Source organism: Momordica charantia, assembly GCF_013281855.1.
Source record: "Momordica charantia cultivar OHB3-1 chromosome 4 unlocalized genomic scaffold, Mcharantia_2.0 BLBB01000004.1, whole genome shotgun sequence".
Taxonomy (NCBI): domain Eukaryota; kingdom Viridiplantae; phylum Streptophyta; class Magnoliopsida; order Cucurbitales; family Cucurbitaceae; genus Momordica; species Momordica charantia.
Window position 1 is genome coordinate 22054540 of NW_028275162.1, and position 15984 is coordinate 22070523.

The window sequence follows — 15984 nt, forward strand, 5'->3', positions numbered from 1 at the left end:
GGTTATGTCCGGTGGTGCTGCTGCGTGATCTCCGGTGGAAACTTCCTTTTCTTTCCGGCCATTCAATTATTGGTCATGGATCGGTACTCGGAAGTCCAAATCGATGTGGTGGTTTCGGCCAGGGGAAAACAAAACTGAAGAAAAAAAATGTGAGATGGTCTAATGTTTACGATATGGGTGATTATTTTTCTGAACTAGAAGAGTAGTACGTTGATATGATTGTATTGCTCAAGTTGGTTCATCTCCTCTACAAAGACCTTGAAAATTGAAATTGAAGTCAGGTTTTAGGGATTGAGTGAGACCCTTGGTTTCTTTTTTTCTTTTTTAAATAAAGAAATCAGAGATTCAGAAGAAATCAAAATTGTTGCATAGACGAAGATAGGAAACGACGTTGAGGAGCGTGGAAATCGTCGAAAACTTGTTTGCTGAGGGGAGAAACAAAAATTGTGTTTGAAAAAAAAAACTTAGAAAAAATGACACGTCATCCATCTGTTAATTATTTAACCTAGTATAATATAAAGTTTTAATAAAAGATATAAATGTTCAGGTCCTGTTTATTTTCTGTTTTTAAAAAGTATACTTGATTTCTATTCTTTTCTATAGCACGTTTTTCACATACATTTAAAACACATTTGAATCATTATAGTCCAATTCGAAAAAAAAAAAAACAAGTTTTTTAAAACTACATTTTTTTTTTATTTTCAAATTTTGATTTAGATTTTGAAAATGAGGTAAAAAAAAGTAGATCATAAATCAAAGAAAACGCAACAGGAAAGTAATGAAATGAAAGTAAGGTTTCAAGGCTTAAAATTTAAACCAAAACGGTTATCAAACGAAACCTAAATAATTAGACTTATAATTTAGCCCAACCATTACAAAGACAGAAAGGAAGCAACCAACGAATAGTACATAAAACAATATTGAAATCAAGATTATTAATTAATTTTTGCTAATTGGAAAAAATACTTCTACATATTATAATATTATGAGCTAAAATACTATTGAAATAATATGCTAAAATTTTATATAGTTTTAGGAGCGGTAGCAATCTCATAGTTGAGGTATAACTTCAAAGTTTGGTGGGTTTTGGGAGGGTGAAAATGTTTGCAAAATTGATTCAAATTTGGTGGTCAGTAATATTCATGCGTTGGGTAGCCACGTCTATAAGTATATATGAAGACATCACATTGGAATAAGATGGATGATAGCTGTACGAAATTTTGAGAGACGAATCAAATTTACGTTGATTAAATAAAAGTAATCGAAAATATTTTACTGGATTTTTTATTCGTGTTAGTGTATTCTCACTTTTGGTGTCTCTACGGTTGTCACCGAAATTAGGTTTTGTGTAGGTAAGTATTTTGAATTTTAAATATTTTATAATAAAAGTTTATATATATATAATAAGGGAAATTAAAATGGTTAATTATTTACTTTCAATGATTGAATTTAGACTTTTGATGGGTCTGTTTTTCAAAAAATTAATTATTTTTAGTTGAACAACCAACTCCAAATTAAGATCGAGCATATATGTGTTAATCAATTAAAATATGTTTAAATTGTCGAGTGAAAATAGATTAAATAAGAATCTAGCACTTAAGAGAGAAAATGACTTATTTTTAAACCGAGGGATAAAAGGATACTTACCATATAAACAAAAAATAAATACCTCAAAAATTCTCCTTAATTAATTTGAGAGAAGTCCACGTGACCTTAACTTAGCTTTAATTGGCATGATAGGAAATCCGAGACAACGAAACATAATTCAAGCGCTCCTCCTATTTAAAATATAATATTAACTAAATTAGATGTTTAGTCCTTAAACTAAATATTGTAATTTATCTTTGAAATGGTATATAAATAGGGAGGGAAGAATGTCCCTATCTCTTCTAAAACTAAAATAATAAATAATAATAATAATAATAAAATCAAACTTCTATCCTTATCTAATCTTTAAAACAAGAACTCTTCACCAGTCCAACAATAAAACTTAGCAGTTGTAAATGTAAAAAATTAAATTAAATTAAAAAAATTGGGCCCACTGGTAGTGTAACTTTATCATTTATATAAGTTATATACCTAAAATGACGTAATTTTTAAAAATAAAAGAGGCAAAATCAGAATAATAATTAAACGAAAAATATGGTTTTAAAAATTTTACCATATTTAACAAAAAAAAAAAAATTAGTTAATTGTTATATATATTTTGTACACATTTAACAAGACCCTATTATTTACTGGTAGTGTTTATTAAATTGCTTAATGTAAATCAAAATAATAGAAATTAAATGTTTCTTTCTCGACCTATGGTTCCCATTGTGTTGCTTATTTTATCAAAAGTTTTAAGTATTTTTTAAAAAGAAAGAGGAAACTCTCTCTTTTTTTTTAATGAAAATAGAAAGAACAAACAGAAAAGAAAATGTTTTTTTCTTCCTTTTTTAAAAAAAAAAGAAGAATTAGAGCTGCCAAAAAGATATATATTCAATCTTAAAAATACAACCAAAATACATATCCACAACAAAAATACTCCCACCAATTCATAAGAATGTTTCTACAAATTTCTAAGAAATAGGTACTCGGTGTTAATAAAAAAAATATATATTTTACTATTGGCTCACATTTAAAGTTTAATTAGACAAAATTGAAATCAAACTTGTATAATTAAATATGAGGATAAAAACAAAAACTTTGAGACAACCATGACTGTCAAGTTTTTCCAAAGCTCAATGATGTATAATAAATGTAAAAAAAAAAAAAAGGAAAAAAAGAGAGAGAGAAGATGTATAATAAATTCATTATTAAAAAGAAAAAAAGAAAAATGTCGTTTCTTGTAATGCCCTTTGTATAACTAGGAAAACAGAAAAAGCACTGTCGGCCTTTTTTAAAAAATAATAATAATAATAAAAAGTATTATTTGGAGATAATTTTCTTTTTAAATTTTGAGTGAAAATATCATGAGAAGTGAGAAGTAAATTAAAAGCGAGCATAGTTGAACAATAATTAACATATATTTTCAATTAAGAGGGTGTGAATTCGAACCCATCTTGTATTCAAAAAATAAATAAATAAAAAGAAAAAACCTAAAATGTAAAATAAAATAAATCTTCAATTTATATACATAAATATAATTGTTTTGCGGTAATTTTAGTTAAATAATTACATACTCATTTGGTAACATTTTTTAGGAATTCAAACTCGACTTCTTTAGTCAGAGACATGTTCCTTAACTAGTTAAATTATTCAAGAACGATTATAGTGGTGTACAAAATTTTTATGTTTATAACCCTTAAATTTTAAATATTTTATCAATTTTGCATAAAAATTATTTTATATTTTATATTTGTTATGGAGAACAAAAACGACCCGAAACGGGACAAGGTGTTGAAGCCTGAGATCATCGATTGGGGGAGACCGGCCCGTGGCGTAACAGGCCGGCCCAAAGAACGGCCTAGCGCCGGGGCAGAGAACGAGGAAAGGGACCGGCGGAAAACCAACTGGGCCGAGAGGGCTCGGTCCCGACCCATGCTCGGTCCCGAACACTTCTCGGTCCCGACCACTTCTCGGTCCCGACCCCTGCTCGGCCCATGGTCTAGCCCATGAATCTCCCACCTACGATCCACGATCCCTCGGGCCCTGCAATACCAAATTAGGGTTTGGCTACAAAGGTTCTAGAATCACCTTCACGGCTATAAGTTGCAGATCAACCCTGAAGAGGCAAGTGACTGATCCTTAGCTAACTGTTTTCTCAATTCTCCTTCGCTAACTTAAGCATCGGAGCCCGTGTGATCACTAAGGTCACACCGGTTTAGATCGGTTTGATTTTGCAGGTATCAGTTCCCTTATCATCGAGTTTGGTGTGTGCGAGAAGAAGAGCCGGAGGGTCAAAATCGACGCATCAACAATATTTATTAATTATTTAACAAGAATATTAACCTATTTTGAAATCCAATAGACTTATGAATGTGAGTTCATGTAGGTGATTGGATATTGAAAATATGTCACCCAATGTTAATTTCTTTCGTTTGGTAATCTTTAATATTTAAAATGGTTGAATTTAATTCCTAATGTTTTAACCTGTTTTAATTTAGTCCATCGCTATTAATAAAATGTTCAATTGGTTGAAATTTAGACGGAAAAATGTCAGAAAAAAGTTTCGAATTCCTCTTCTAAATTTATATGTAATCGGTAGAAATTTGGAGTTTTTTTATTGGTAACTTTTTTCATCCTCTAGATGTCCGTCAATTCACTATGTATTATATTATTGTCGGTCAATTTTAACATTCCTCAATAACAACAGGCTAAATTAAAAATTATTAAAACATAAGGAACCAAATTTTTAAATCAGGACTAAATTGAAAAAACTCCTGGAACTATATAGACTAAACCTATATTGTATTAATGTTACCTTTTATTAATAGAAATGTATTTATGTATATTTTAATAAACATAATATAAATAATAATAAATTTTTTTATATAAATTAAATTGAACCTAACGTGAAAGCATGGAGATTAAGCTTCGAATTAAGAAATCCTTTTTTACATGGACAACTGACACATGAGGCATACTCATTATTTAAAATTGAATAAATCCCGATTAATCTCTCATTATTTAATTTTAATATTTTTAGGTTTAAATACTGTTTTTGTTTTGTTCCTGTTATTTTCGATTTTAGTTCTGCTTCTTATATTTTTAAAAAATGATAATTATGGTCCATTCATTTTAATTTTTAATTCTTTTTTTAATCACAAATTTAACATCACACTTCATTCATTGAGTTTTTTGAATCGTAGTTATAAATTTTTATTAAAAGATTTTCATTAGGTATAAAATTTGCGTTAGTATTTTATAAATAATAATTAAAAATTTGTCACTTTTTAAAATATACGATGAAAATATAAGTTTTGCATATTAAAATGAAAAAAATTGGGATTAAAAAGTATAGTATTTAAAACTAATTAAGAAAATCCAGCATATTGAAATTAGCCGTCCAAGAATCCCAAACCCCAAAACTTGAGAACGCACTTCCCAACCAACCCTACAAAAGAATCTATGTGCTTGGAATATTTATTTGATATTATTATTTAGGTTTAAATTTTAAATTCATTTAACTTATTATTTTATTTTTGTTTTTAAGCTTTTAAAATAACTATATAGATTTGTGAACCTAAAAAAAAAACTTAAAATATTTACAAGTACATTAAATAATGAGGATAGAGATTGGAACATTAAACTTGTATTAAATAGTTGAGTTATACTCAAGTTAATGAGTGGATGAATATTAAGTGATAAAATAATAATAAAAATCTTTTACGTTTGAAGGTTCCTCAACTAAAATAAATATTTAGAAAGTTTATTAAGGAGAATGGTATTCTTTTTTAAATTCAAGAACTAAAGTAGAACTTCCTCCATGTCGATAATCATTCAACTATTCCACTAACTACATCTACCGGTTTAGTGTCGAAATTTGTGGAGACGTGCTATGTGGTCAAACAACGGTTGTAATAGTCATACACATAAATATCAAAAGTAACTTCCATTCTCAGGTACACGTAGGTTTGTTAGCAAATTCCATATTGAAATAGTTTGGTTTGAGACTAGCTTTACCTTTGGAATGCTCACATTTATTTTGCAAGACTCGGGCATGGGTCCTGATCAATGTACTTGGTATTAAATGGTTTATGTTAAGTATGAAATTTGTGTTAGAATTTGGTCGAGACTAAATTGGTCTCTTTGTATAGAGACCAAAAATAAAAAATAATAAAAAAAATAAAAACTGAAATAAACAAAAAGTTGAAAATACATGTGCTTATTCAAAAAAAATATATGAACCAAAATATTATTTATATGTAAAAAAAGTGAGAATGTGAAAATACAAGGATACCCCTTGGTCGTTGGAGATATCACATCAAGAGAACCACGAGGCAGGAATCAAGCTGAATGTTTGTTTGTCAGTTGTCAGTGATCTCGAGTCGCGACCCTTTAGTTCAACTTATTATTGTTATTAATTATTTTTTTACTGACCCATCCATTCAAAATATATACATATATATTCAAAAAGCATCTTTTTTTTTTTTAATACAATTACAATTATTAATCCTATGCTTTTGTTACACCGTTTCTCTTATAACATGAGTATAACTTAACGATAAAAAACGTATACTATTTTTTTTAGAGAGGAGAATCCCTACCTTCCATTAAAAAAACAAATTTGCACCTCAAATGTGTTTAGAGTTCAATTCGATGAAGTGGAATACTTCAACTTTAAAATTGAAATGGACAAACTAAGAAGTATAATGGTTAAAGTAAAAAAACCAAAATTATATTTTTGTTGAAAAATGGTACGAGAAAGTGGCATGTTGTCACAAGGTTAAAAATCCTATAAAATTTATCGTCCCGTGCGGCCTAAGGACACTGCCTTAGTACAACCTACCACCTTTATATCCAGGATCCAGACATCACAGAAGAGTGTAACACACATAGTTGGAGTACCTCAACTTTATTAGCTTCAACGACAAGGACTACAATGTGTGTAAGATTGTTGCTCTTTGATTTATTCCGCACACTTCTATGATGTCTGGATCCTTGGTATAAAAGTGTTAGGTTGTACTAAGGTGGTGTCCTTAGGTTGCACGAGGTAAAAATTTTATGGGGATTTTAGCCCCGTGACACATGTCTATTGGGTTATTTTAGACAGATGGTGACAAAATGCAGAAAATTGGATAAATAAGGTGGCACATGCAACATATTCTCTTTTTGAAGTAGTATCGTAAATCTCTTTAATAGACCATGTCATTCTATTTTGTCAAACTATCTATTTTTATCTAACACGTCGTTTCAAATCAACCAACATCTATTACATAAACATGCTACATCATCATTTAGTTAAAGTTGTCAACAACCAGAACAACATAAAATCAAAATTCAAAGTTAATAAACTCAATTGAAACTTTCTAATACTTTTGTTCGACATACTAGTTGATACTATATTCCGAACCGACATTGTTCATGATGAAGAAGTTGAAAAGGTTCAGAATGAAATGAAATGACTACATCTAAGGAAGGTGAATTCCCAAGAGTCAAAAGATTTTTTTTAAAATGTAAAAAGGTTTCCTCTATGCTTTTTTGTCAAATGATTTTGAGTGAAACTTTGAAGATTATAAAGAGGAGAAAAATTAAGGCTAAAATCATGGCCATTTGGTGGTTGTACCATACTTCTTTAATGGGTGTCCTTTGTTAGAAAGAGAGCTGTCCCATCCCCTCCCCTCCCCTTTTCACTCTTTTTTTCTGAGTGATTTCATTTCACACATTTCCAAGACGGGTTTTAAGTTCGCACTTTAGTGATATTTATTTTCGATGAAGAGGTGTTGAGTTCGAACTGAAAAATGAGGAAGAAAGAAAGAGATCCCAAATTGTTGTATGTAAAAAATAATTAAAAGAAAGTTAAATTACAAAATTAGTTCCTGAACTTTTAGAGTTGTGTCTAATAGGTCCTTGAACCATCAATTTTTTATCTAATAAATTCCTAAACTTTAAATTTTTTATTTTATAGGCTACTGGCTTATTAGAAATTCACGTACCTATTAGATGTTAAATTGAAATGTTAGTGTCCTATTTAACACAAAATTATTTAATTATTATTATTTGGCGAATAGGTGCATAAATTTTTTTTAAATGTTGAATCGGTCATCGACGTATTAGACACAAAATTAAAAGTTATTTGTTACACATGGTTAAAATTTAGGGATTTATTAGACCTAGAATTGAAAGTTTAAGTACCTATTAGTTATTTTTAAAATTTTAAGGACATATTAGACACAATTTTAATAATCTATAATCTTGAGATGGTAAAAGAGAACTATTTGGTACCTCAAGAGTTGTTTCTCGTTGGAATAATACTAGAATACAATAAAATTAATTAATGCAAACCAAACAGAAAATTGTTTCTTTCAAACATTTTGTTTCCTTTGTAGAGCTTATGAATAATGAATAATCTTCATCCAATATAAAATAAATTATTGACCTAATTAAACATCATGTAAGTAATTATATATAGAAAAGACCAAAGTGAACTACTAATTAGCATATATTTCCAATCAACAAATTAAATTTTCTCTCTTATTTACTACGGCGGCGACGAAGAATCAAATTATCACTATATTTATTCCTTTTTCTACTTCTTCTTCCAAGTGCAGGATAACCCCAAGGGGTTGCGGGTTTTTTTCTACCAATTGGGGCCCTCCCGGGGGATGGTCTACAGGGTTCATAACTACTCCTCTTACTACAGGACGCTTACCTAGCCAACATTTAGATCCGGCTCTACCCAAACTTTTCTGGTTTACCCCAGTATTCCCCACTTGTCCGACTGTTGCTGAGCAATTTTTGGAACCTCCCCAGAAGGTAATTTTAATGTGGCCGATTTCCCCTCTTTTGCAATCAGTTTCGCTACAGCACCTGCTGCTTGTGAGCCACAGATTGCACTAATTTTTATAGAAGAGAAGAAAAAATTTTGAAGGAAGAAAATTTTATCGCAAACATTTGATTTTGTTTTTAAAAATCATATATTTTTCAATTTTAGTAGTAGCTTAAATAATCATATATGCAGTAAGATGTCTTCCTACTTTTTTATCTCTATATAGCCATACTTTCAAATGCGAAGCTTAAATTCTTATATTTTAACTTTGTTTTGTTTTAGTTTTTTACTTACAATTTTAGTTTTCTTTTTCCTTTATTAGAAATACAAGGAGGAGTTGAACCTCTGACTTCAAAATGTCGATTACTGCTCAACCTTTCTCATGTTGGCAACAATTTTAGTTTTTGTTGGCAAAATTTTAAACTATTTAATACTATAATACATCTTAATAAACTTTTTTTTGTTTTGTTATTAAATTTTTTTTTTTTGGAGCATTTCTCGATTTGTGCAGCCATCCTTGGGCACAGGTCTACTCTATATCGTTCCAATTGTACCAATGTCCCCAAAGGGACGTCATTAAATAATATATAAAACAAAGAACCTTGGAGAAAATTAATCTTTAATCTTTGTTGATGCATGAATACAAAATTAAGTAAACATAACTATATAGTAATCAAAATACTTGAGGGTAAGTATGAGAATGGGACAAGGAATACATTTACCATCCTTCCCCATAATTAAAATTAAAAAAGGGGAAAAAAAAGCAATATCATCAACTTGTCCATGATGCCACATGATGCCAACTCTAATTAAAACATATATCCTCAATCAAAAAAAAACTTGTACATGATTAAATCAAATCATCTCAATTATCTTCTCATAAAGTTGAAATAAATGTGTCTCACACCATATTAAACAAGTTTAGACATTATTTACAACAGACAATAATAGGTGAAAAAATTTATCTAATGTGAATCTTATTCATTGGAATTTTAGTTATAGAACTTTGAATTACAACCCAATTTAATCCTTGCTATTAAGTTTAAGTAAAATATTCAACATAAATTGGACATGTATTCTATTGTTCACTTAGATTAACAAATATCTAAATAGACCAATATTTGAAGTTGCAACAAGTTACACCAATGGAAAGTTAAAAAGAACTAAAATAAAACAATTAAAAGTTTAAGATAATAATCATTTTAGTCCCTCAACTTTTGCACAACAATTTTGGTCATCTCTAGTCACCTAATACCCCCAATTTGCCCAAACAAAAGACAATCCAATTGACAATGACTTGGAGTCTCTTCGTCATACCAACTAAGAGACCTAAAAAATTTGAACTTTCTGGTAAGCTTAATACCAAAAATCTTTTATGTCTCTAAGGTTTAGACTTTATGGCAGGCATCACACGTATAGGGGAGCTTACTTCCAGTTATCCATAAATAAATAAAAAAAAAAGCCCCGCCCTAGTCAACCTATGAGACTCCAATCAAGTACACATCCCAAAGTCATATTATAAATCTATTAGACAATTAAGAGCAAAATAATTTTTTAAGGTAAAAAACTAAAATAGATATTTCAGAAGTCCAAATACTAAAATAGAATAAAATTATGGACTAAAATATACATTTTTTGAAGTTAAAAAGTTAAAATAGAAACATTCTAAAAGCCGGGACTAAAATGAGGAATTATACCCAAAAAAATAATTTTTTAAAGAAAATCTAACACAAGCGAAAGGAAGAATCAATTTCCTTGGACTATATAATCAGAAGAACACAAAATAATATGGACTAGTGGAGTAATACAATTTCCTTATAAATGGAAGCTCCAATTTCTTAGTAGGGAAGAGCAAAAACTCCCATCTAAATTCCAACTTCTAATCCTCTCTAACCAGGGAATACCTTAAGTTAAAACAAAATCACTTTTAACATTTACCTCAAAGCAGCAAAACTTCCAAAGCCACAACAGAGGAGGACCCCAACTATGGTGTGCCCATAGTCGTTGCTGGCATTTTGGCTTTACGAGACCGCTTTCGTTTCCGTGTCCTGCTTTCAGCAGCACTATCATTATCCTTCTTATGCTGCATAAGGAGGATGGATATATATTCATACCAACATTAAAATGCAGTGCAAAGAAATATAAGGTAATTATCTTGTGTCTAGTGTGCAAGATGAAACTAAAAAAGATTGTGAACTTTTTTTACAAGAAAACCAAACAAACAAAATACTCCAGCTGGGATTGATTATGGAGAGAGAATAATTGCAATCTAGGAGGATTGAGCTTCTGATGTGATCTATTAGATGCAATAAATGAATAAGATCAACGAACTCTCATTGATCCAAATGTTCTAACGAAGAGCTTTCCTCACATTAAAAGATGAACTTTCTGGTTTTACCACCAAGAGAGAAGCTTAGAAAAGAAGTAAAAAATCTCATGAAGAAGCCTAAAGGTCTTGGATAGATGATTCCAACTAGCATAAAGCAGCCATGCATAAAAATGCAGTTGAGGACTTCACAATCAACAATCTTGGTTTTCGAGTTCAAAGAAAACCTTACCAACTCGACTCCAAGAGCTAACTACTAATACAAGTTTAGCAAGACAAAACTTCAAATAAAAATGTCGCTGTGGAGAAGTAAGGGACTATTTTAAGGGTTTTCTCTTATGCTACATAAGACGTCTCCCTCAATTTTCAAAAACAAATCTCAAAGGAAAAATGTTGGAATATTGAATTTTTTAGATAATCTATGATTCACGTGAACCAAGTAGCCCCAAAGAGTTGAATCTCTGGTCTCCCATACGTACTCCTACATCATTTTTATAGAAACAATTCTAGTAAAAAATTCAAATTGTGTTATTTAGCGCTATGCGCTTTCCACATTAGAAAACAACTATGGATCAACTTAATAACTACTGAGAAAAAGGCTATACTATATCAAGTCAAAGGAGAGACACAAGTCTCAAAAGAATCAAAACTCAGTATATTTCTGTTATGACTAGTGAAAGCAATGCCAGGTTCCCCTGGCCATGATTGAATGGTCATCTTATCTCCCCTATCCTTTGTATTGGTCTATAAAACACGGACACGGCAAAAAAGGAGGAGTGTCTGTGTCGGACACGTGTCGGACACGGATACATCCGGACACGCTCCGGACACGTGTCCGACACGCAATTTAAAGTGTCCGAATATTAAATTTTTTATTTTAATTTCAGACACGTGGGGACACGTTTTGGACACGGGAGGGACACGCCAGATAAAAAAATATTGTTTCCTTAGCCCAATTTTGGAAGTCCAAGAAGTTTGGCTGAAATCTCAACAACTTAAACTACAAAAAAAAAAACCCTAAAACGCTACCTAGTGACCCACCCTTCTGTTTGTGCGAGTTAAATTAAATAAGCTCTATTCTTACTTCCTTTTTTCCCTAATTTCATATGAATTAAACTGGAGTAGAATATGATGTACTAAATTAGGATGACAACTTCGACCCAATAATCAAATTCAAATCCTTCTCTAGGATTTTTTAGTGGATTACATTTACTATTTTTATGCTTTTTAGTGGGGTACATCTTCAACCCAATAAATTTACTTGACATTTATGTTTTTTAGCGAAGTATATTTAGCATTTTTATGTTAAATTTACCTATATCCTAAAAAAAATAATAAATAAATAACGTATCCCCAGCGTGTCCGTGTCCTAGTTTTTTAGAAATTGACGTATCGCCGTGTCCTGTCGTGTCCGTGTCCGTGCTTCTTAGGTATTGGTTTTGATTTTATTAATGAATTTTGCCTCCGATCCGTTTTCTGGATCAGACACTTGGGTATTCAGAAGTACTAAGATTATATAAAATGAAAACTACCTTCTCTGAAACCGGATGTTGGCTTGGATTCTCCTTTTTCTTCTTACACGAAAGAGGATTCGGACCCTGAAGAATTTTGTGGAGAGGTTAGAAAATAAAAGTAAATGCATAGATCATGAAAATGTATAATAAACATACTAAAAGCAGCAGCAGAATACCACCGTGCCTCATTGCATAATTACTAAATCAGTGGTAAACTTCAACCATCAAAAAGTAAATAAAACAAACACTACACAGTTTAAATGCTTCAACATTGAACATTGCAAATCTGAAAGCAAAATTGTCAGACAGAATTTCACCATGAACCAGTCCAATCCCACATCCGAATAGAAATCAAAAAGTACATGTCAAGAAGAAAATCATTTAGTTTCATTAATGTAATGTAATAAACTGGAAAAATGTCTCTTTATCATCATCTGCAAGTGTCGGAATGTATTAAAACTCAAGAAAAGTTTTGTTCATGTTATTATATTAGAGTTAAGTTTTGATCAGTCATAACCAATTTGAAGGTTTAAGAAGTTTTCATATCAAATACTAGGCTAAAAAGCTTGAAAACCCAAGAGTGTGGTCAAAGCTGTGATAATATATACATGCATTCGACAATTTGACACCAGCCAGAGTACACATCACAACGTCATACAATCATAGTCAACTGAAATTTTGTTCAATCAATCCCTTTTTAGTAAACAGAATAAAGTTAAAAGCACTCCCCAGAAAGATAATATAAAAAAACACACTCTTTCATTCCTTGTTATTTTAATATAGAAAGCTCAAAATATAGCCGACTACAACATCAAAATCAAAAACTAGTAAAGGAAGTGATAGATCAACAAAGTGAAGAATCAAAGCAGAAATCAAGTCTCAATGAAGAGAGAAAATGCCACTATAGACAGTACCTTTGCTTTCTTTCTCTTAAATTGAATTTTATCCTTCAGTTCATTTGAAGTGCTTCTCTTTTTCATAGCTTGTGTCTCTAAATTTTGATCTCCCAAACCCCTATCTTCATTAGTTTCCTCAGTTTCCACTCTGTACTTCCTTTTCTTTAATAGATCACGTTCCAGCTCAGACATGTGCAGTCTTTCTTCTTCTGAAGATTTGACAAACTGACGTTGCAAGACAGATGGTTGCTCCATGAAAAGTGCATTTCTCAGACCATATACGAGTGGAACCCCAGGTATCTGCTAACGTATACATAAAAGAGTTACAGGTTGACATGGCTTCAAGTTAAAGATTTCAGCCCTTCACATATTCATCATCCATATAAGTGGTATGGAGAATTCAAACGAAACATAATAAAATAATGGCCACCAGTAATAAAAATATCGCTCCAGATAAACATAATTCGACTTCCAAGAGAACTTACTATTAATTTCACACTACATTTTTATATACACTAAATTTATTTGTAAGAAGTTATTTTATTTTTCAAAAACAGAATGAAACTTGTATATAAAAAGAAAGCAGACATCAGAGACCGCTCATAAACTAGAAGGTTGGAAAAAGATCATAATTTGCAATTGTGAAATAATCAAATCTGAAACAAATGAAAGGAGTATAATTGTAACAGAAAATTACTATTCATGGGTATGAGCTCGTGAAATACACTGACCTCTTGCAGCTTCTTCCTGAGATCAGTATCCTGAGTGGCAACAAAAAAATGCTCAGCATTTGACTCGCCAATCACGTCACTGATGCATGCCTCAGCACTCTTTCTTCTCTCATGGTCACATCTAACAACAAAGTGTAATTCCAACTAAGATGAGACGGGATTGGATAAGCAAATTAATACTGCCCCATATTTATAGATGCTGATACAACAAGAACACGACAAAGTCAAGATTTGACACCAGTCATCGAGAAGAGAAACTATTCAAATTCAAGGATGGAAATAAGCCTGTGGCTGACCTAGCAATAAGCAGCCTACTAGCCGCATCAAAAGCTTCTGAATAGGATTGGCCAAGAGCCTTCAACTCTGAGAGTACACATCTACAAAGCCAGGGGACAAAGAAAAATTACATTTCAAATGGGCATAGGAAGAACATGCGGTGATTGACTCAATAAAAGGAACAGACCTGGTAGTGAAAAGCTTGATTGGGCCACCAATTGTTTTGGCAAGGGCATTATCAGCAGGCACTATACGATTGGAGAGAAGGTGATGCACAAAAGTTCCATCACATAGGACTTTAAATGGCTGCCTGAATCCAAAACATGCAGCGTAAAATCTCACAACTCTCCGGTGACGCTTTTGCCTTTTGAATCTCATCTATCAAAAATCAACATACAAAGCAGAAAACAAAAAATGCAAAATAAGTTGTGATAAAAACAGTAAATGCAAAGAATTGACTCATGCCAATTCCCACCATGAACCTATTATATTCATGCACTATCTGAAATTTGAATAGCTTAATTCAGCAATATGAGCATATGAGTTCTTTAACAGGACTATAGGAAACTCAACATATTTGTAATTTGGATCAAATCATTCCATTACGACATTAGTAGTCTTCAGTGTACAGTCGTCACAAACAAACAAAAAAAAAACCCAAATCATAACACTATGTGGCTCACGTTCATATGGCAAGCGAATGCCATAAGCTTCAAAAAAAAAAAACATGAAACCCTCAATCAAAATGGCAGCCACTGCTTTCATTATTCACCAAACTACTACGCAGTGATCGAGTTCACAGAATTAGCGATTCTACAGCGAAAATAATCGGGAATGCGAGATTTGATGGGAAAATACCGTGAGAGAGAGGAGAGGTTCTTCTGGTTCCTGCAACTGGCGATGAAACTCTGGATTCTAGCAATTGAAAACAGTGAGAGGAAGCGTTTTCGTGCAATTGCCAATTGAGATCGGATAAGGGCCGGAGCGCGAGCTCGAATGCAATGGTCGACTGTGGAGTCGAGGGTGGCAAGGGTTTCAAGGGCTTATGGAACTGAGTTTTTCCATTTTTTCTTCCGTTTTAATTGTTCGGTTAATTGTCATCAGTCGGACCGAACCGCCCATAAATCCGACCAACCGGAGTTGATTTGATCGACGTGACCGGTTTTTTAGGTTTTTGCCCCTATTGACTTACCTTTGATGAGGTTTAACGTACGTGTCTATTTGGTCCCTGTAATTTCAAAATGAACAGTTCTGGTCCTGAAGTTTGAGGTAGGTATGAATTTGTTAAAAATGCAACTTTTTCAGTGAGTATAGCTTTTTTCGGAATCTTTATAGCGTCTTTCTTCTATAAGCCCGCTTATTCATCTTTACAAAATTTGAATTTTCGTAATTCATTTGTTAAAAGTTTTACTAAAATTTTTTTTTTTGAAAAAATTATAAATATAATATATAATTGGTCATATAATCGTGGTTACATAGATGCTTTTTATAGACTATCCTTAATTGGTGGTATAAGAGTATTAGCTGAATTAACTTATTTTTTTGATCGACGGGTAATTGATGGAATTACAAACGCGGGGGGTATTTTAAATTTTTTTGTAGCAGAAAGTATTAAATATGTAGGAGGTGGTCGAATCTCCTCTTATATCTTGTTGTATTTAGCTTATGTATTAATTTTTATATTATTAATTTACTTTGTTTTTTTCTAACAGCTTTTTCAAATTTATCATTTTTTATATATCGAAATGGACGATTCCATCGTTTCTTGGTCCTTGAAGTTTCAAAATGAACACTTTTGATTCTTGAAGTTTAAGGTAAGTGTCAACTT

At 31.5% G+C, this 15984-nt stretch overlaps 1 protein-coding gene across 2 annotated transcripts; it reads right to left on the reverse strand.

The window, feature by feature from the left end:
• Positions 1 to 10152: 10152 nt before the first annotated feature.
• On the reverse strand, positions 10153 to 15221 carry MEE21 (PIN domain-like family protein). Of its 2 annotated transcripts, none has more exons than XM_088123505.1 (7): positions 15015 to 15221; positions 14344 to 14534; positions 14177 to 14257; positions 13881 to 14001; positions 13168 to 13452; positions 12272 to 12337; positions 10153 to 10496 (listed from the first exon to the last, which is right to left on the reverse strand). In XM_088123505.1, exons 2-7 carry the CDS (start codon positions 14532 to 14534, stop codon positions 10398 to 10400), a joined length of 843 nt encoding a protein of 280 aa, XP_087979631.1. In that variant the 5' UTR covers positions 15015 to 15221; the 3' UTR covers positions 10153 to 10397. The 2 variants fall into 2 exon arrangements, with proteins under 2 accessions (XP_087979631.1, XP_022141733.1); XM_022286041.2 differs by having other exon boundaries at positions 13168 to 13449; positions 15015 to 15220.
• Positions 15222 to 15984: the final 763 nt, after the last annotated feature.